Genomic DNA, 21,007 nt, shown 5'->3' with positions numbered 1-21,007 from the left:
ACCATCCTCAACAAAATCGCCAATTTCTACCAAAAATCACCAAACTTGGAAAAATTGAAAAATCTGGAAATGATCTTCAATGGCAGCAATGGAAAGGATAGCTAAGCTGGAAAAAATGGAGGAGAAAAGAATCCTCAATCCAACACTTCACTTCAACACTTTGCCAAAATTCGCCAATAAGAGAGAAAAATCGCCTTTCATGGTGACACCTGGTAGATTTAATAATAAAATATTGCTAGAGACTCCTCTCTTATACTTGCTTTTGCCTCTCACTTTCACCACACAAGCAATGTGGGATAAAACACTTGCTTATAAACTTGTTTGGCAAAACCAAGTTGCTTCTAGAAGGTTAAAATATTAAATGCTTATTGCAAATTATTTAATTTTTTGCTTTTAAAATTTTAAATAATCGTTAATCATCATTTAAAAACAATTAAAATGGGGCCCACTTATTAAATATTTCAATTTTAAATCAAAATTGAGCCTCCCGAGGAAAATTGACTTGGGTTGGGATTGAAAAATCCCATTAAAATCACTTAAAATGTCAAAATATTCACCACAAGGGAAAATCAACCTTAGCTTGGATAAAAATCCATGCAAAATTTCATCAAAATGCATACAAAACAGGCTAGGGGAAAATCGATGGGGGTATGGACAAGGAATCCACACTTCCAAATTCACTTCATTTGCAAAAAACACTCCCTGGTGGAATTTCGACCTCAATCTGGATGAAAATCCGGACTCTAAACTCATCAAATGCTCTCAGTGGAAAATCGACTTAGGCATGGACTGAGAGTCTGCACAAAAATCCGCACTAACTTGTCACAAAACAACTTGGTGGAAAATCGATCTAGGCATGGAATCATCCTTAACTTCATCCGCACTCCTGGTGGAAAATTGATGACAGTTTGGAAAAATCCTAACACTTAGCCAAATTTTAAGGCTTCCAGGGGAAAAACGACCAAGGCATGGATAAACAGTGGTGGAAAATCATAGCCAGTATGGATTTTAGGGGAAACCCATGTGTAGTGTGGATTTTGAGTGGGGGAAAAGGGCGGGTAGTCTGGAATATGAGGGAAAAAGCACCTCTAGCATAAAATTTGACCTTTTAACCCTTGGAATATGGATTTCCCTTAGGAATTTGACATTTTAACCACTCAAAATCACTTAGAAACTTCAAAATTAGACTGGACTTAGGCAAATTTTCCAAAAAATTGAGCGAAACACGAGGAAATTATCGGGATAAAGTGCGAAATCAACTTAAATAATACCTTAGAAGCGATAAAACAATTCCAAATGGTCTGGGGATACCCTGGCACTTTAAAATCACCGATGTGCGTGCTTAAAAACACGTTAATGCTCAATAGGCCAACACTTAGACAAAATTTAGGATCATTAAAATTCCAACGTTAGCAACTTGATCTTAACACTTCAAAAACCCTAAACGGCACTAGGCATGATCAAAACTCCGAGACTCGAGCACGGGAAACGCAAAATTGCCCACGAAGCAACCAAGAACCCTAACCTAACAACGCAGAAAGCAAGAAAAGAGGGGGTCCTCGTTAGCAATGGGGCGATGTGTGAAAAGGTCATAACAAAGTCCAACACAAGTAGTGAAGAAAAAGACTCTAGAAGATGGTCTAAGAGGAAGCCTAAAGCTTGTCATCTTAAAGTCTTTGGTTTTGGCACCTATGCCTAGATTCTAGATGAGAGAAGAACAAAGTTAGATCCCATGAGCAAGAAAATGATGCTTGCAAGGTACAACTGTCATAAGACTTATAGGTTGGTTGATGTTGACATCAATAAATTAATCTTTAGTAGAGATGATGAAAAAATGGGACTTTCTAGACTTCTTTAGAGATGAAAATTATCAGAAAATAATCTATTGTGGCTAAAGATTCAAGTGTTCAGCTTTAGGTAGCTCCACTTGAAGGGAGTGAGGATTTTAAGCAAATGGAATCTCTCATGCTTGTGCTAGTCCTAGGTTATAATGGCGACAACTTGAATCAACACCAAATTGAATTATAACATTTATGCTAGACAATGGAGAGTGGGAGCGGCGAGGGTTTCAAACGGTTCTGATGCAGAGGTTGAGGAAGACGATGGCGCCGAGGACGATGGAGAGTTTCTTCCCCCCTTCTTCTCTCCTTTCCTGTCTCGGTTGTGGGTTGTTCTTGGCTGGGCCCTTGAGGTTTCTGAGTTGGAGCTGGGGGAGGAGGTCTTCGGTTCTGTGGGAGATGTGGAGGAGCGCTTTGAGGAATAGTCAACTCTTTTTTGTCTGGGCTCGAGGAGAGATGGTGCGAAGGGGTGTGGCCGCTGTGACGGGACCCTGTACCCAAGTGTGGGGTTATGCTTGGCACTTCGAGAGTTCAACGTTTGCAGAGGAGTCCCCTTTGGAGTTGCTGTAGGTGGTCATGTGGCACTTGGGGGTGGAGGAACTTTTCTCGTCTGTTGGTGTGGTAGCTATGTTTGGGACCCTGGAGGAGTTGCTGCTGTTGTTTTTGAAGGTCCTTCTTTCCCTTTGGGATTTGTCATGGAGGGTTTCCTTTTGTTCTGGTTTTGGGGCTACAGGGGGCCTTAAGCCTTGCTTTGGATCTCTCCATGTCTTTCCCCCTTGTCCTATTCCTGTCACTTTTCTCTCAGCCTTTTATGGTGTTTCCAACCATTACTATAGAGGTGGCCACATCTTTTATGGAGGTAGAGATGGTGGGGCCTGGAGATCACTGGTTTCCTATAAAGGTGGAGATGGAGGCCGTGGTGTGTTTTGGGAGGAGTAAGGGGGAGACTGTGGTTGTCCTTTTTTGCAGCAGGCCTTCTTCTGGGTTTGTGCATTTAATGTTTCTACCCCCTTTGATCCCTATTGAGGTGGTGATGTTGGGGGGTCTTTTGATTCGAGATCTGTGTGCTGTCTTTCTGTTCAAGGTTTGGGTTGCCTGCTCAAATCTATTCTGCCTAGTTGAGCCTTATAGGTTTATTTTTTGGTTGTTGGGCTTTGTTTTGCGTTATGAAGTTAGTGGTGGCTTCATCCTGACGTTTCTGGTGCCTATTTCAGGTTGTGGGTTCCTTTTAAAATGCACAGGCAGGCTGGATGCTAATAGTTTTCAAGGGCCCAGCCTGGTTTCTTGTTGTCTTTGCTTTTGGTTAAGGGCAAGCTTTGCTTTTGGAGACTTGAGATCTTTGTTGTAGGTTAAGGGTACCTTGGATAACCCCTCTCTGTTGGTTCTGGGAGCCAGTTTAAACCCCAGTCTGAAGGTTAGGGGAGCCTTTCAAATCCCTTTGAGTCCAAATTGGGAATGTTTACATATCTATTGTAATATGGTGTCTTTGAAGATTATGGGTGCTTGGATTTGCCCATGGTATCATTTGAAGGTTAAGGGAGCCTTAGTAAAACCCTTGAGTGTTCTTAAGTGCTATAGTTTGTTGTTGTAGTTGTTTTGTTGCTGCCGGCATGATTTAAGTGTCTGGCTGGCTTTCTTTGTTTGGGGCTGTGCTGGTGTGATGCTGGTGTTAGTCAATTGTGTTGGTTTTTGTTTGTGGTTTTTTTATAGATTATATCTTTGAGCAGCTTGCTTCATTGGGTTCTAGATCCCGGTAAAATCTAGTGGGCTTTTGGTTCCTTCAAAACCTGTTGTAAGGGGTTTCGGGTCACCTCAAAACCTGTTTTCCCTTAATCAAAAACATTTAGATAACACAGGTGTAGGTAGCCCAAGTCATGGTGGCACCACTGTTTCAGAAGAGACCAAAGTGATGGCACAATAGATGTATGGGTAATTATCTAGGGATGATCATTAAGAGGTAAGTGCATAAGGAACATGGTCAACTTTTCTCTGATGGCCAATATTCAAGAAGTTTATGAGCTACAGGTGTTTGAGGAGACAAAAGCAAAATTGAGTGGGGAAAAGCCATGGCAACTGAACATGAGTCTTATGAAAAATAACTTGGGATTCTATAGACCTTCATTTGGGAAAAAATCCATTGGTTGCAAATGAGTGTATAAGGCTAAGTATAAGGTAGATGACACACTAAACGAGTACAAGACATGGTTGGTTGCAAAAGGGTTCTCATAGAGAGGAGGCATTGATGACAAAGAGACCTTTGCTCTTGTAACAAAAATGAGCACCATCTAATTAGTCCTAGCCATGGCAACTTAGTTTGGTTGGACTATTGATCAAATGGATGTGAAGCTCGCCTTCATCAGTGGAGATTTGGAGGAAAAAATCTACATGCATCACCTATAGGGTATTTAGGTTTCAGGGAAGAAGCATCTTGTATGTCAACTAAAGAAAGCTCTATGTGACCTAAAGAAAGCATCTTATGAACGATGGCTTCTGCAAAGTCCTTCAGATTCGAATCTATTTGTCAAAAGCATAGGTAATGATCTCATTCTAATCTTATATGTAGAAGACATCATTAGTGCAGGTAGTGAGGCACATGCTATTGAAAAAATCAAATCTAGAGTATAGCTTTTGACATGACTGATCTAGGTCTCTTACATTACTACTTAGGTGCAGAAGTGTGGCAACCATGTGGCAGCATTTTTGTTTCACAAACCAAATATGCCAGGAGTTTGATCGTCAGATTCAGAATAACCTATTGCAAACTCTTATTTAATGTATGGAGAAAGGGTTAACGCTCTCAATGAACACTGGCTCTTAAATAGTTAATGCATCAACTTACATGCAACTAGTGGAAAGCTTAATATATCTTATAGCCATTAGACATAATTTGAACTATGTTGTGACTTTCATTTTTAAATTCATGAGAGCACCAAAGATAGGACATTGGATAGTAGCAAAAAGGGTGTTTAGATATGTGAAAGGGACTCTTGACTTTGGCATTTTGTATAGCAAAAGCAAAGACCCTGGGCTATGTAGGTTTATAGATTTAATTTGAGTAGGTTTTGTAGATAATAGAAAATCCACTTCTTGATATATTTTCAAACATAGCATGGATGCAATCACATGGACTGACAATAAGCAACATGCAACAGCTCTTTTCTTGACCTAAGCAAAATATTTAGGAGCAATGAAAGGAGCATGTAAGGTAGTAGGGCCCAAGTGGATGCTTTCAAACATGAAGATGCTGCAAACAGATCCTACAACCTTGCACCTTATCTTGTGACAATCAAGGGATGCTCAAGGTTGCCAAGAATCTAGTCTTCCATGAGCATACCAAACATGTTGAAATACATTGTCATTTCATTAAGCAACCTGTTGAAAATAGATTGATTATGTTGCATTATTGTCCAACAAAGGACTGAATTGTAAACTGTAATTAGTTGATTGACCATTAAGGGAGGATATTAAAGTAAATATTGAATGGTAATAGTCATTTAGTTAATAGTTGTAGTCTTTAGTAAAATCATTTCAATTTTATGATATATCTTATGTTTTATTTTCCTTGAGTATGTTCTTTTCATTTATCCTACATTTATAACGTGGGTTATCTCCCATACTTGTAATCCTTTATAAGAAGGCTTTCCCATCTTATCTATTTAATAAATATCTTGTTTTTCTTTATGTGTTGGATATTTGTAAATGTTCTAATACACACATTTAGTAAGAGAGATTGATGCATTTGACACATAGAATGATCATACCTCATAGGAAGTTGTGATGTAGGCGCTGGTTTTCCTCCTTGTCCAGAGTCTCTTGTGCACGGGTGGTCTTGACACCTAGAACTCTTTAGTGTTCTCATGTTCTCCGGGGGGGGGAACCTTGGGTGTACTCAGGCCGCTCCTAGGCAAATCCAAGGGGACCCAAGGGCCATCTAAACCAACAATCAAATAAAATCATTTTTAATTTTTTTTTAATAAATAAAATTCATTTTTTTTGAACATTTTTATAAACAAAAATGTGCCAAATACCTATGAAGGTTTGTGTGGTTTAAAAGTCCTTAATTTTGGCTTGGCGGCATGGGCTCTCCCCTTGACCCCATTGGGAGTATTGTCCCTAGACCCTAATGAGGGGCTGCCCCTCGATTCTGTTGGAGGTGTTGCCTCCAAACCAAGGGGTGCTACCCCTCAACCTTGCTGGGGGCGTTGCCTCCAAACCCCCACAAGGGGTGCTGCCCCTCAATCCCATTGGGGCCTTGTTGTGACCATTTCACACATCGCCCCATCGCAAATGGGGACCCCCTCTTTTTGCTTGTCTTTCGCTCGCTTTTGCTTTCGTTTTTAGGATTTTGTTAGTCAGTTGGTCGTCTGGATTTAGGGTCAAGCCTTAGGGTTTTAATTTTTTGTCTTTTCGGGCCAAAATCCAGTCGTTTTTGAGAGCTTTTGAGCTTCCTTTTCTAGGATGCAAATTTTGAATGCAATGAATTCGCCAAAATGGTCTAATTCTCAATGGGAATGTTAATGCAGAGCTTAAATATGTCTAAGTGTTGACAGTCAATGTGAATTTTTGTCCGATTGAATATTTTGACCAAATTTTGACTTTTTTGACTTTGATCTTGGGCATTGGAATTGATTTGTTTTCGCCTCGTGAAGTGTTAAAATGTGAAAAATCTTGTTATTTTGGCCTGTAGGAGCAAAATCGCTCCTGTCCCTCAGTGAAGGACGGGAGCTCATTTTCAAATATCTCATCATCCCTGCAGAGTCTAGGCAAATTTCAAGTTGGACGTGATGGAGAACGGCGAGACCTTTCCATTGAATATAAATTGAAGATTTTCATGAGCACAGAAATGCCTCCAGGAGGAAAATCGCTCCTGTCCCTCAGTGAAGGACCGGAGCTACAATTCAAATTTCGCCTTGTCCTTGCAAGATTTCGAAGACTTAATGATTTGAGGACGTCCAAAGGAAGATGCTTTGCCAAATGAATATAATTTGATATGCAAAAAACGAAGGAGAATGACCTATATTGACCAGATCGCTCCTGTCCCTCTCCAAGGGACCAGGGCGAGGTACCTTGTAGCTCTCGTCCCTCTCCCAGGGACCAGAGCGATTTCCTTCATTATGCAAAATCCAGACAAGGGTCAAGGCAGGTTTACGTTCAAAAACAAGGGAAAACATGAGATAAATGCGTTGAATATAAATTGAAGATTTTTGGGACGTCCATAACGGTGTTAAATGCCTAGTTCGCTCCTGTCCCTCAGGAAGGGACCAGAGCGATTTTTGATATAATTGCCTTTTTTGCAAAGTTACAAACAATGTCAAGGCACGAACGAATAGAGTGAAGAAGGACGAGTCCGTTGAATATAAACTTGGAACCTGGCAAAGTGAAATGAAGACCACAAGAGCAAGTTCGCTCCTGTCCCTCTCCAAGGGACCAGGGCGATACAATGGTGATGATACTTCCTACGCAAGTTCAAGGTCGTTCCTCCGAAGTTCAAGGTCGACACAAGTCAAGACAAGGTAGCGAGGGACGTTTCAAGGCATTTTCAATCAAACACAAGCATCAAGGTCGTCACGTTGGAAGGATTTGCGCTCTAAGACCCCAGATTGCTCCTGTCCCATGGGAAGGGACCAGAGCGATATTTCCATTAAGGCATCGATTTCAAAAGACAAGCAAGTGTTAAGCTACCAAGAGGATCGAAAGGACGTCATTACACGCGTTGAAGATAATTGTAAGTTGAAATAAACAAGAACAAGCTCACAATGTTGAACTTCGCTCCTGTCCCTCAGGAAGGGACCAGAGCGATATTAAGTATATTGATCAATTCATGCAAGAATTACGTTGAGTCAAGGCTTCACAAGGTTGTAAAGGGTTCAAGACGTCTTTTGAGGATGATATGCAAGAGTTTTGAACGTCCAAACATTATCAATCAAGCTAAGGAGTCCATATCGCTCTTGTCCTTTGGACAAGGACCAAAGCAATTTCATCAAAAACACTCATACTCCTTCAAAGTCAAGGCAAGGCGAGGATGGACGAGGTAAAGGACGTTATTTCGAAGGCAATAAACAATGAACCAGGGTTAAACGTTACCAACTTGAGCTCAAAATGGAGAAAAAACATGGATCGCTCCTGTCCCTCTCCAAGGGACAAGGGCGATGATCCTTATAACATCAAAGGTACCTTGCAAAAGCAATTGGGACGTGCGTGGAATGGACAAGCAATGATATTATTCGCCTTACAATGGAAGTTCGAAGGTCAAAGATACAAGATGAACGTGAAGACATGGAGATCGCTCCTGTCCCTCTCCAAGGGACAAGGGCGATGTTAGGCAAAACACATGATATTCTTTGAAAATCACGTTAAGACAAGGACGCACAAGGTTTTAAATGGCACTTGGAAGATGATACAAGGAAAGGATCATATCAAAATGGAGAATTTCAAGCAAAAACCTTAGGATCGCTCCTGTCCCTCTCCAAGGGACAAGGGCGATGATACATCTAAAGACACTTATGCGCACATGCAAGGCAATCTAATTCGAAGAACCCAACCAGATGATCGATTTGGAACGTGGAAATGAGGGAGTTGAACGTTGAAAACGCAAGAAATCATGACAAAAATGGTGAATCGCTCCTGTCCCTCTCCAAGGGACCAGGGCGATGAGGTACGTCCACTTCATTTTCAAAATTTTTGGCGCCAAATAAACCTTTTTAAATTCATTTTAATGCCAAAATTCGAGAAGATTTAAAGTCCTATTTAATTGGCATTTAATATGGCGTTTTGCATTAATTAATTATTTTGCCTTGACTTTAAAAAAAAAAATCGAAATTTATTAATTAAAATAAAAGGCATTTAATTAATTAATAAAGTCGAATAAGAACGCTCATGCATATAAGTCGGCCTTGTTATTTTATTTAAAAATCGTTTGAAATTACTTTATTTTATCAAGTCGGCCTTGAGGGTGAATTGTGATGTAAGCGCTATATAAGGGGGGTAAAAACTATCATTTCTACATCATTATTTTACCTTCCTTCATGCGAATTGAAGTTATCAAAAGGTGGTGCGAAGTGTGCTTGAAGTGTGGAGTGCGAATTGCGTTGAAGACCAAAGGTGGTGCGAGTTTCATTCATCCAAGGGTGGCGATTAGTTATCAAAAGGTGGTGCGAATTTGAAGACCACACTAAAGGCGAACTTGGGGATCCATCTAAGACCACGTCGAAGGTGCGAAACTTGGAGATTTATTTGTGCGAACTTGAAGATCCATTTGAGACCACGTCAAAGGCGATAATTGAAGATCACGTTCTCTCCAGAGGTGGCGAAGTCAATTTGGAGGAGATCATATTGAAGATTACTTTATACCTCAATTTTGCCTAGGCAAATTTTGTTTTTGCATTCTAGAGTTAGCTCTCTATCGAGGTATGGCGATTTAATTATTATTGCTTTATTCATTCATCGTCATATTTCAAATTTTGAAATTTTGAATTTTGATTCTTGAATTTCTCTTAGCTCAATCATTGTGTTTAGGAAATGATAACTCTAGAGACTTATCATGAGGTTTCCTAAAATTTATCTCTCTTATTTCCGTTATCTATTGCAAAATCTATTTCTTATAATGAAGTGTTGTGTAGGTATGGCGACCCCAAAGGCGGGAGCATCCACCAGTCGCTCGGCTCTCATGAAAGAAGATCAGAAGACCGAAGAAGTGGAGACCAAGATCGTGTCTAAGTGGAGCAACATTGGAGATACCAACTTGGGGAACTTTAGCACGAAGAAGTTCCGAGAGGTCCCTTACATCGGCAAGCCATCACCTGTCGCTCGGAGAATTATAGAGAGTGGCATCATCAAGGCGGCCGGTTTTCCTCCAGCCATTCAGTGCCACGAGTTGATGATCGAGTGTGCCCGTCACTACAATCCACAGTCCAGGACAATTGTGTCCAATGAAGGAAACACTTTGGCGTATCTTTCAGAGGAAGCCATAAGTGAAGCCTTCCATCTTCCAGAGCACAGGGACATGATATACAAGAGCATTGAAGGAGCCAGATCAGTGTACGATGATGATCCAGATGCTTGCCTAAGCATAATCAACAAGAACTGGCTACTCAAGAGTCGTCCTCGTCTGAGCAAAGTACCGAACACACCACACAGGATTGATTTCCAGGAGGAGTACAGAGATTTGATTACCATGCTCAACAGAGTTACAGGAGCACCTCATGCCTTCTATTTTGAGAAATGGATGTTTTACTTCATCCAGGTGATTGTTCAAGGAAAAGGTACAATACATTGGGCTAGGATAATTAGCCATTGCTTAGACGTACAGTTGAGAAGACTCAGGGCTACTAAGTCCTTCCACATGAGTTCATACGTCATCTATGCCTTAATCAGGAGCGTTGAGTACGCAGGACTACCTCACAGAGGAGTGATTGGAAGAGGACCCGGCGAGGTCAGAGTTTGTGAATCCTATACCTACTTGCATCATCCACCAGGGAAGAACTACAAGTTAGTCAATGATACTTTCATGATGAACATCACAAGGACGTTGCAAGGAGGGATTCACAACAGATTATCTCAGGATGCCCAGGAGTTCATCAAGAGGTACGGTGCTTGGTTCATTCAGTTTCCCAAGTTCACTTAAATTAGAGTGCATGGATGTCCTTTACCTCCATACATGTTGCCGAGGTACCCGACAGACAGAATTGTGTTACTTGAAGTAACAAGGCAGTTGGCAGCATATGTGAAGGCATTCAGACACAGACATCAGAATGGAGTTCAGGTACCTATTATTTTGGGTAATTCAGTTGAGGTATGTCCTAATGTCTTAGCCATGGATGATGCAGAGAAGGAGTTAGCCTTGTATCCTTTTTCATCTTTTGCTTGGAGGAATAGTTTTGATCCACATGGACATTTAGAAGAGACGGTCGGTAGAAGATTTAGACATGAGCACCAAATTGAAGATTTTATGATGAATCTCCTAGATGATCTCGAAGTGAAACGAAAGATGCATTCTAGATTGCCTTTGGATTTCATCAGGAAATGTAAGATTTACAGAGTGGCCGACCAAGCTCAGGACAACGGCAGGCACATCCAATCTTCATATGATAGAGAAAGCAAAACAATAAGTTTGAATTGGAATGAGCCCGAGGCCGTGGATTTAGATGATTTGATGGCACCAGTCTTGTCTTATACTCACAGATGGGTAGACGTTCAGCATCAGAAGTTGAGAGAACAAGGCATAGCCATGTCTTTTACTTTGGAAGAAAAGCCAGCTGAAGGTGGAGCCAGTGTTAGTGAAGGCAATCCTAATCCTAGGAATTCAGGTGAAGGTAACCTTCGATGTGCCAGTGAGGGCAATCTCCATTCGAGAGGTTCGAAGAGAAAGGAACGATCAGAAAAGAAAGAGCCTTCCAAGAAAAAGTTAGGTGCCAACAAAGATCAAACACCAGGTACTTCTTCCAGACCAGAAGATAGAACAGTTCGAGTGGAAGAGTCCATGGAGTCGATGGTACAGAATGACAGACAAGAGGAAGGACAGGCACAGCATGTTTCGTCAGATGGATCTCTCCAAGACTATGATTTAGATAATGATAATGAAGTAACATCTCCTCCCAGACAAGAAGAAATAGTACATAAAGAAATTCAAGTTCAAGAGACAAGATCGAATATCCCAGATTGGTTGAAGGAAAGATTGACTAAGGTGATCGTAATAGAAGACGAGGACAGTGCAATTGATTTAGAGAGCCTTGTTGGACGTTCACATATGACAACAGAGAAGAAGAAGGCTACAAAGATGTCCAAGATGATTCGAGATGAGACTGGATCTAGAAAACTGCAGATAGCTACACCGGCAGCAGACAAATATGAGGGTGAGATCCTAGCAGAAGACTATCATATACAGACTATTGAGTTAGGACCATCCACAGCAGAGCAGACTTTAGATGATGCCACCGACACATTTGAGGCATTGAAGGACAAGCTTAGAGAAGAAGTAGAAAAGAATAGAAAGCTTGAGAGAGAGGTCGGTGCATGGAGGGCTTATTTCAGTCACATCAATGAACCTTTGGGACGTCAGGATCCAGTTAGATCACCAGTGCAGGCATTGCCCCTTCAATCGATCAATGAAGCAGAAAGATTCAGGAACCTGGTCCAGCGTACATGTAGTTGGATGGATAGATCTCATACAATGGCCTTAGAGTTTGTTACAAGGATGTCGAAGATCATTCATCAGGCTATCCAAGTTCTTGAAATTATCCACAGATTGATGGCAACCGTAGCTGCATTTGCCCATACTAAGGACGTTGTCATCCCTGTCTTGAAAGTAATAAGACACACATCCAGAAGAATTTTAACGCAGGAGAGGATCTTAGAAGGTGATTCTCACAGTTTGTTTCAGTGGTCAACCTTACTCCATATAAAGATTGTTCTCTTCGAGGACATCAGTGTTAGATGTGGTCAAGTTGAGGAGGTGATCAATCCGATCCAAGACAGAGTATTTGAGGTACTTCGTACCATTCTTGGCAGAAGGATCGAGGTCGAGACAGATGTGGATATCCAGGAATTTGAGGATAGAATCAAGATCATCTTTCGCAAGGACGTAGATGTTACAGATGAACAGTATGATCAGATGTATGCCACCATGCTCCTGATTGATAGAACGAAGGAACTTGAACCTACTTGGGATGCAGCTCTTCTAGATGCATTTGATCAGGTTATCCACTTGGAAGAGAGTATCAAGAATCTTCCCGAAATTCCAAGCACAAAAATCGAAGGAATCGTGACAAAATTCATTGCATATGCTAAGAAAGAGAATTGGAAAGGGAATAAGATTCTAGATGAAAGGTTGTTACAGATGACATGACATCTTATTTCTCATTGGTTGATACCTCCTAGATTTTTGTGCCGAATTTAATATTTGGCTATGTATTTGATATTGTTCAGTAAAAGGAGGTCATTTGTAACAAACCCTAATTAGGGTTTAGGTGTCATGATCTTGTCCATTGATTTACTTTCAATCTGGACCTTTCATTGTAATTGGGGATGCTATTTATACCCCCATTTTCATTTCATTTGATAATAGTGAATAAGTGTAAGAGATAATAGTTGATGTAATAGAGAGATTAGAGTTAGAAGCAATTTTTATTTTGTAGCAAGATTGAGTCTTGAAGAGAGAAATTCAAGCAATTGTTGTATATGATGACTTGGAAATCAATAAAATATTGAAGTTATGGTGTTTTGTTGCAAATTTCTTAAGTTATCTTCATGGTTGTTGGATGTACTTGAATCACGCTCAATCAAAGTAGTTTGTTAATTTGAAAGACTAAGTGTGAGGTTTGATATTTGGTAGGATTCGCAATCCAAACCACTAGCTTCTTGCTGATTGTAGGAACGCCTTGCGTGGTCGACTGGAAAACATTTTGAGTCCTTAACCTTCAAGCATTTTCGTATCTAGGATATGTACCTTCGTAGTAGTGTCCTTGGTCTTTGATGCATTGAACATCATTATTACCTTAGAAGATCGCACTAATTTCAATTGAGTTGTTATCTTATGGCAAAATTGAAGTTGGTTGAGTCTTGCCAAATCTCATTCATGCTAAGTCGTTCATAGGGTTAGGCTAGATTAGACTTCCTTAAACCCTGTCCTTTTGCCATTTTTTGAAAGTTCCTTTTAAATTAGTAAAATCTTCGAGCCTTTGGAATCCGTAAGACGCCTTGGAGGAAACAGCAAATCACATCATACCACTAAAAAAAGCTTGTCCACACGTGGAGACCCCACTAAAAGAACCTTGGAGTCCATCTAACTGATCCTTTTTGCAGATCTTCAGCAGTTAGAGACTATTTTCTCAAGAGAGGATAAGATGCCTGTCGGTATTTTATTCTGTGTATGATTGTGTAGAAAATACACGTCAACAGGCCTCCACTCCAAAGCCCGAAGCTATTGAGACTCGTCACATAAGAATCTTGATTACAATGAGGGGGTTTGGGAATGGAGACCAAAACTCACAACTTTGACAATTATCTTTATGACTATAAATTATAGTAATATCATTGGTCAATGATGAAGTATCAGGTTATCAAAGATCAATGTCATTATTATTATTATAATATATAATATTATATGATATATCAAATGTATTTGCAATTTTGTATCACACACACACACATGCACACACACATTCGCATGCGCACACACACACAGTTGTACCCAAACATACTGTTCCCAAGTAATTTTTTGCTGTACCAGCATACTAGAACCTCGTACCTGTACCCGACCCCATACTACAACCGGCAACATAGCTTGTCTATATATGATTCACCATTACCTAAGCAACCCCAAAATATGGGGAATATTTTTACCTTGAAACTTGGAGAAAACTTAGCCTGAAATTGACAGAAACTACTGAAAGCCAGAACAAAGCTAGAGAACTATACGTTTCTTAAGATTTCCAAACAACATACAGTTTGTACGTTCTGTCTAATGGGTCTGGGGTTCAAATTTTCATAAAACAGTGATACATAAAATGCTTGAATTTATGATATGATTATTACCAGTATATTTGTACAAGAGTGGTACATTAAAAAAACAGAATGATCACACTTAATAGGAACTGTGGGATGGGCAGATATTACTTCTTATCCCAATGCTTCTGGACATGGGTGGTCTCTAACATCTGGAATTCCCTCTGTATTCAGATGTTTTGATTTTAACAAGCCACAATTAGAGATGATGCATTTTATGAAATAATCGAATTACTCTTTTAATTAGATCTTATTACTGATTTTAATTTGTCCAAAATTTGAAGCACAAGTTGCTCATCTTAACATCCAGGCTATCAATCCTTTAACAAGATTTTGAGTCCGTAAGAGCTATGAACTCTCGTTGGTTGTCTTTAGAGATCTTCATTCCCCTTACAGAAGTATGGGAAAAATTACCAGATTATGCAGAATTGTTCCTAGTCTGGTGTAGATTGCTGTTTCACAGAGCCTTAATTGGCTATCTCTGGCCCATCTTTGGAAAAGAACCGATGGAAGATATTTGATTTTAAATTATTTCAAAACTAAATATGATATATCTTTCATTCTCAATTTGAATTTTGACATTTCCTTGTAAAAGGGCGATCCAGGAAATAGATATATTTTTAGTTTCTACTTGTGATGTCAATGATACTCAAGAATTAATAAATTATTATTTATATTCATAAGTATGTTGTCATGATACTGAAAATGGGCCTTCTTTGCTATTGATACACACAAACTTCTCTTTTGAAGTTTTTATACATATCTCTACTCCATATTTCGGTTTCCTTAACAAATATAAACATATTGCTACACATGCAAACTATCAAGGAAACCTCATTTTAAAAATTGCAGTTATGGAACTTCCATGCTTTTTCCGAGTTTCCTTGATGAGGGGTCACAAGCATGTGGTTTTGAACTTTTGGGGATTGCAAAACTTTTCCCAAATTTTGTAGACAGCAGGGGGATGGTGGTGGGACAGCTATCAAAATAACTTAAACAAACTAAAATCAGCTGGTATATAAAAAGTGACTAAAATGTACTAAAGTTGCAATGATTGTCCTTCTCCTTTTAGATTTTTTGGGTTTTTAGCATTTTTTTCAGTTTGTGCATCCAATAGAGCAATCTGTAGAGTCCTACTGTAAAAACTGGCCACAGGAGCAATTTTTTATTTTATTTTTGAACTAGCAAAAGTAAATACAACTTTTAAAAAAAAATCGGCAGCATTAATATAGATGTGACCTTATTCAATTCATACATAATGTATAAGCTGAATTTAAAGTACAATGCTTATAACTTAAGAGCACCTAGAGATGAACAAGAGCTTGACTTGTCATGCATAGCAACTGGATTCTTGGGTTCTTGTTTTCTCAACTCATGGGTGCAACAAACCTAGCCATGTGGACCACTACCCCGTCCACCCCAACCAAATGGACTTAGCAAGTTGTCATAGAGAATGATTTTGAAGTAATGGTGTCGAGGTGAGGGGTATAAGTGGGGTGAAACCTGGGTTCTCAAAGGAGAAGTGTACTTAGTGCATCCAATACTACACCAGGGGTCCATCTTCACCCCAATAGGTCAAGATGCCATTGGACAACTGGGAAGAGGACTATGGTGCATCCCATACTACACTGAGGGTCCATTCTCAATCCCAAAATGATCATGTGGGCCAAAAGGACATTTCCACAAGTGATGAACCTTTCCAAGTTGGTGGATTCCAACTTCTGTCGCCCCTAGCCCACTGGTGATAAGCTTGTCTATCCAGAATGGAGTAGTACTGGACATATACCATCACATGGCCTTGGTGATATTGTTGACTAACCCCTTCTCAATACAAGTAGCACTTGGGATTGGTCACTTTTGTGTTATAGGTGATGGCATGCTAACCCTCTTGATATAATGGTCAGCTTTGGGTTTCTGTCACTGGCATGCTACCGATAACAACCAGCTCAACTGCTCCAATGTCATATCTAGGATAGCCCCTAGCAGTCTTCCACCTCTGCACTATAGTTGAAGGCTAGATAGTCTGTAAGGTATGGCAGTATCTCCAGGCATCTGTCATCGGCATGGTCCAATGACAACATTTTAACTGCTCTGGTGTCTGGAGAATCAAACTCGTGGTCATCTACAAGCTTGGAATTCAGAGGTGTTCTAGCCATACTAGGCTTAAGATGGAGGGCACTCCATGGTGAATTTGAATGGAAATCAGACAGCTGGAGGCATAGGATCACCATACTCAGACTTTTGAACTAGAAGCTATGAGGCATTTTCTCCTAACTGAACAGCATGGACTAAATTGATCACAGGTTGCCAAGAAAAATTACCAGTTCAATTCACAATATGGCTTCATTGGCGAGTTCATTCCAATGAACTATGATCCCCATATGCAATACATCATTTGGTGTCCAATAACTTTGCTGCCCCATAAGGCTGTAGCAGGTTAAATAATTTATTCTTGTTATTATATCAACTTTAGACAATAATGGGATTTTCCTTCCTTTTTCCCTTTTCTTTTTAATTTTGGCAAGGCCATGCATCATTAATAAATTAATAATGCATTTACAGAGAGAGAACAATCAGCATTAAACAGTTGTCTAAATCATGATATATTACTAAAAATTTAGATCGATAATCTCTTTGCAATCAACTTACCTCATAGATAGCCTAAAGAGGAGACTTGGACCAAGAATTTAAAACCAAACTATCTACCCTATGTTCAAGCCTTCAAGGGACTAGTTTGAAAACTGTGAGTGCAATGGAAGACCAGCTTGTTTGGTTAATTCAAGGGCTGCACGTTATTATCATTTTTTATCCTTTTCATCAGATTGTATATGATACATGGCACTTGTAAACTCTTTTATTAACTTATACCCTTATTGCCAAAGTAATCTACTCTTTTCTTTCTATCAGTGGTAGAGTTATTATATTTATGGGAGTTTTTGAAATCCTATTCTGTGATTGCAAAATTTGATTCTATAACTTTCATATCAATAACACCTCTTTGCTATTGGATTTTACATTTTCTGGAAGCATTCAGCTGCCATATAATTTAAAACCAAAGTATCTACCCTATGTTCAAACCTTCAAGGGACTAGTTTGAAAACTGCGAATGCAATGGAAGACCAGCTTGTTTGGTTAATTTAAGGGCTGCACATTATATTATTTTGTGTCCTTTTCATCGGATTGTATATGATACATGGCACTTGTAAACTCTTTTATTAACTTATACCCTTACTGCCAAAGCAATTTACTCTTTTCTTTCTATCAGTGGTAGAGTTCTTATATTTATAGGAGTTTTTGAAATCCTATTCTGTGATTGCAAAATTTGTTTCTATAACTTTCATATCAATAACACCTCTTTGCTATTGGATTTGACGTTTTCTGGAAGCATTCAGCTGCCATATAACTAACCTATCTTCATTTAGTTATGAAGTAGCATAAAGCTAAAACATAAATTTTTGTTCCGATACTTATTAATAAATGCCTTCGTAGGGTTCAGCATGCTTTGGTCCTAGGGCTTTAAGAATGAAACCAAGTAAATTGTAAGATTTTTAAGGCCTCACGCAGTTCTAAAAACGTCTTTGGAACTCATTACCATAAGAAAACTCGAACAAACTAAAGCATTTAGGCACTAGAGATAGGGAAAACTGCAGCTAATCTCTGTATATGCAAATTTAAACAGCTATTTTTAATAGATAACCCAATTAACAGTGCCTAACTTAGTAGGGTAATATTCTACCTATGAAAACGTCCTCAATGTGTCATGCCCAACTCATAATCACGCTTCCAATTTTTCCCTAGCTCTGGTCAACCTCCACACAACTTGACTGCTTTTTTTTCCTGAAAATCTGGATACAGTCACCTATTTAACAAGGTTGTGGGTTTTGGCTTGCTCTGCACCAGCTTTTGCCCTCAACCTGCAATTTGTGGGAGGGGAGAATGGCTGCATTAAAATTTCACTTCATCCTTGTTGGGTCTTTGGCAAAAATGCCATGACCTTGCTTAAATTTTTACTCTATTCTTCATTCTTTCACTTTTATTTATTAATATTATTTCTAAATATCAAATGCTTAGGAACATGTCGAAGTTTGCGTTTGCCAATAAGAATATTATTTTTGTTTGTCGCGCCTTTTGTCGCGCCTTGATAGTTGGTTGAGACGAAGGTGTCCATCACTGACACAGTTATCAACACTCCATCAACATATCCAGAGAAACCATCATCTTGTTGATAATAACTCTTGTAGAATGTCTAGGGGAAGGTGAGAGGTTTAATTGACCATCATCTGGAGTGAGTGACCGGCTAAGGGTTACGACGACTTGCATCGAATGGGGAAATTCGCAATCAAGGAATTCATATAGTTTGACTTGATCCTATGGTTACAAAGGCAGGGTTAATGGGCTTCGGGACTATTCTCAGGACAAGTTGCTAAGTCCACTTTGTTCCACCCCTGAAAAGTGCAAAAGCATTTTAGTTCTCTCTCTCACACACAAGGTTTTAGCAATTGGTTAGTCCAAAATATAAATTAAATACATATAGATATAATCATGTCGTAAACGAAATGAGACCAATTAATTCATAACTTTTAAATGCTAGCAAATTGTAACAGTTAACATATAAAGTGCTAATTTTGAAGTATCAATTGTTAAATCTATACAACCATTCAAAATATCAAGCATAATTACAATTTAATGCTAGGTTTTCCAGTATAGTCCAAATTACGTTGGGACATCAGGCATTTAACACAAAATAAACTATAGAGTTTGCTGGGATGTGGCACCTTCAAAAAGTGAATGCCCACTCCAAGTCTTCAAGACCCTGGGACGTCTGGGACATTGAGGACATCACCATGATCCTCTGAGATGCGTCCCTGTGGAATTCTGCTTAACTTAGCTGTACTATAATCTTCCTTTGGAAATAGGAAGCAATAAATTTGTGATTTATCATTCATTTGTGCAGTCTATGCATGATGATAAAGATCATGAACTGTTTTTAATTTCAACGACAGGTTTCTTTTTATATGGGATGTTTTTTTCCATATTTGTACCCTAAGCAATATCTTTTCTTGAGTGGTATTTGCCTGTTAATTATTAACTGGTTCCCATTTCTCTTAAAGTAAGGTCTTCAGCGTCTTAGTATTTTGAAAGTTACAGGCACAGACCTTTAAAACATTTTTATTGAATATTATAATGAGCTATAATTGTCCTGGTGCTATGTTTAAATCCATACTGTAGTAAAACTCTTGTGATTAGTCCATTGCACTGTAACTTCATTGAATGTTATGTTTCTTTATACACAATTTTTTTTTGCTATATGTGCAGCCAGAGAAGACCGAGGAGGAGGAATTCAACACTGGTCCCCTTTCTGTTCTTATGATGAGTGTGAAAAACAATACACAAGTAGGTTGGTTAGTTAAAGGAAAAAATTATTGATAAGGACTTGGATTGAAAGATCTCTGTTTTAGAGTTTACTGCTACAATTATTGTTTTTATCTGCAAGATTTTTACATCCCACACGGTTAATGTCTCTCCTTTTTCACCACAGGTTCTAATAAACTGCAGAAACAACAAGAAACTCCTTGGACGAGTTCGAGCCTTTGACAGACATTGCAACATGGTTCTGGAGAACGTTAAAGAGATGTGGACGGAGGTCAATGAACTTTTTCATCTTCTTGAACTTTAAGACACTTTTTAATGCATATTCTGGCAATTGAGTTGTACTGATGGACAGCAAAGTTCACAATTTTCCCTATGCATTTAGTTACACTTCCGTTCATTCTAGCTTTGATTCTAATGATATCATTTACAGGTACCTAAGACAGGAAAAGGGAAAAAGAAAGCCCAGCCTGTCAACAAGGATAGATTCATCAGCAAAATGTTCCTTCGTGGAGATTCTGTGATTATTGTTCTTAGAAATCCAAAGTGATTAGCAGTTTTTCTTTTCAATTATTTGAGTGCACACAAGTTCCTGGATATATGGAAGCATTTTTGTAGTGGAAGAGAAATTTCAACGTTAAAATCTTAAATGCTTTTCAAATATCTTGAGGTTGGAAGAAGTAAATTCTGACAATCCCATGTTTTGTAGTACACAGTATGATACTTAAGTTAATAGGAACCTTTGTTTGTCCTCTATTCAATCTAGGGAAGGTTTTAGAACAAGTTTATGTGGACATGAATTTTGTTTTGATTGTTAAAGAGTAAATACCGTTTGGATAAATTGTGCACAGTTGCCATATATTTCCCCTTCCCTGCTCAGATATGTATGTCCGTGTAAGAGATACTGGATAGTGGATATAGACGATACTCCTGGATACAGTTTCCATTCTTCCTCATTCCCCCACCTCACACGTGTTCCTTGTGTTCGCACCCATCTTCACTAGCCCTTCTTTTAAGTCTCTCTGCAATCCATATCTTCACTTTTCCTCTTCCTGATGATGATGATGGGTTTATGAATGCAATTTGAAATGTTGATTAAAAAAGTATATATACAGTTTTTTCCAGAAACAAATCTTGCACATTCAAACACTGTAAATCTAGCAATTGCACTTTGGTGTGCAATGGGTACACTGAAGAGATATGGGAAGTCGATTAAGCAAAATTTTGGTATATTTTTGCATATGTTTATGTTGTACATGAGTTCAATTGGTAGAAAGAAATATAGGGGTAGAGAGCGA

The 21,007-nt window shown here is 39.1% G+C and overlaps 1 protein-coding gene across 1 annotated transcript in view; it reads left to right on the top strand.

The window, feature by feature from the left end:
* The window catches only part of LOC131043612 (uncharacterized), a 75,683-nt gene extending 55,018 nt beyond the window's left edge, over positions 1–20,665 (top strand). The window contains exons 3-5 of the mRNA XM_057976840.2: positions 19,656–19,733; positions 19,879–19,983; positions 20,143–20,665. Of these exons, the coding sequence (XP_057832823.1) occupies positions 19,656–19,733; positions 19,879–19,983; positions 20,143–20,259 (300 nt within the window). The 3' untranslated portion in view covers positions 20,260–20,665. The remainder of the gene's footprint in view (positions 1–19,655; positions 19,734–19,878; positions 19,984–20,142) is intronic.
* Positions 20,666–21,007: the final 342 nt, after the last annotated feature.

This window comes from Cryptomeria japonica, chromosome 1 (genome assembly GCF_030272615.1).
Source record: "Cryptomeria japonica chromosome 1, Sugi_1.0, whole genome shotgun sequence".
Lineage (NCBI taxonomy): Eukaryota > Viridiplantae > Streptophyta > Pinopsida > Cupressales > Cupressaceae > Cryptomeria > Cryptomeria japonica.
The sequence above is the reverse complement of the archived record's forward strand: the minus strand, read 5'-3'. Positions and strand labels throughout refer to the sequence as shown.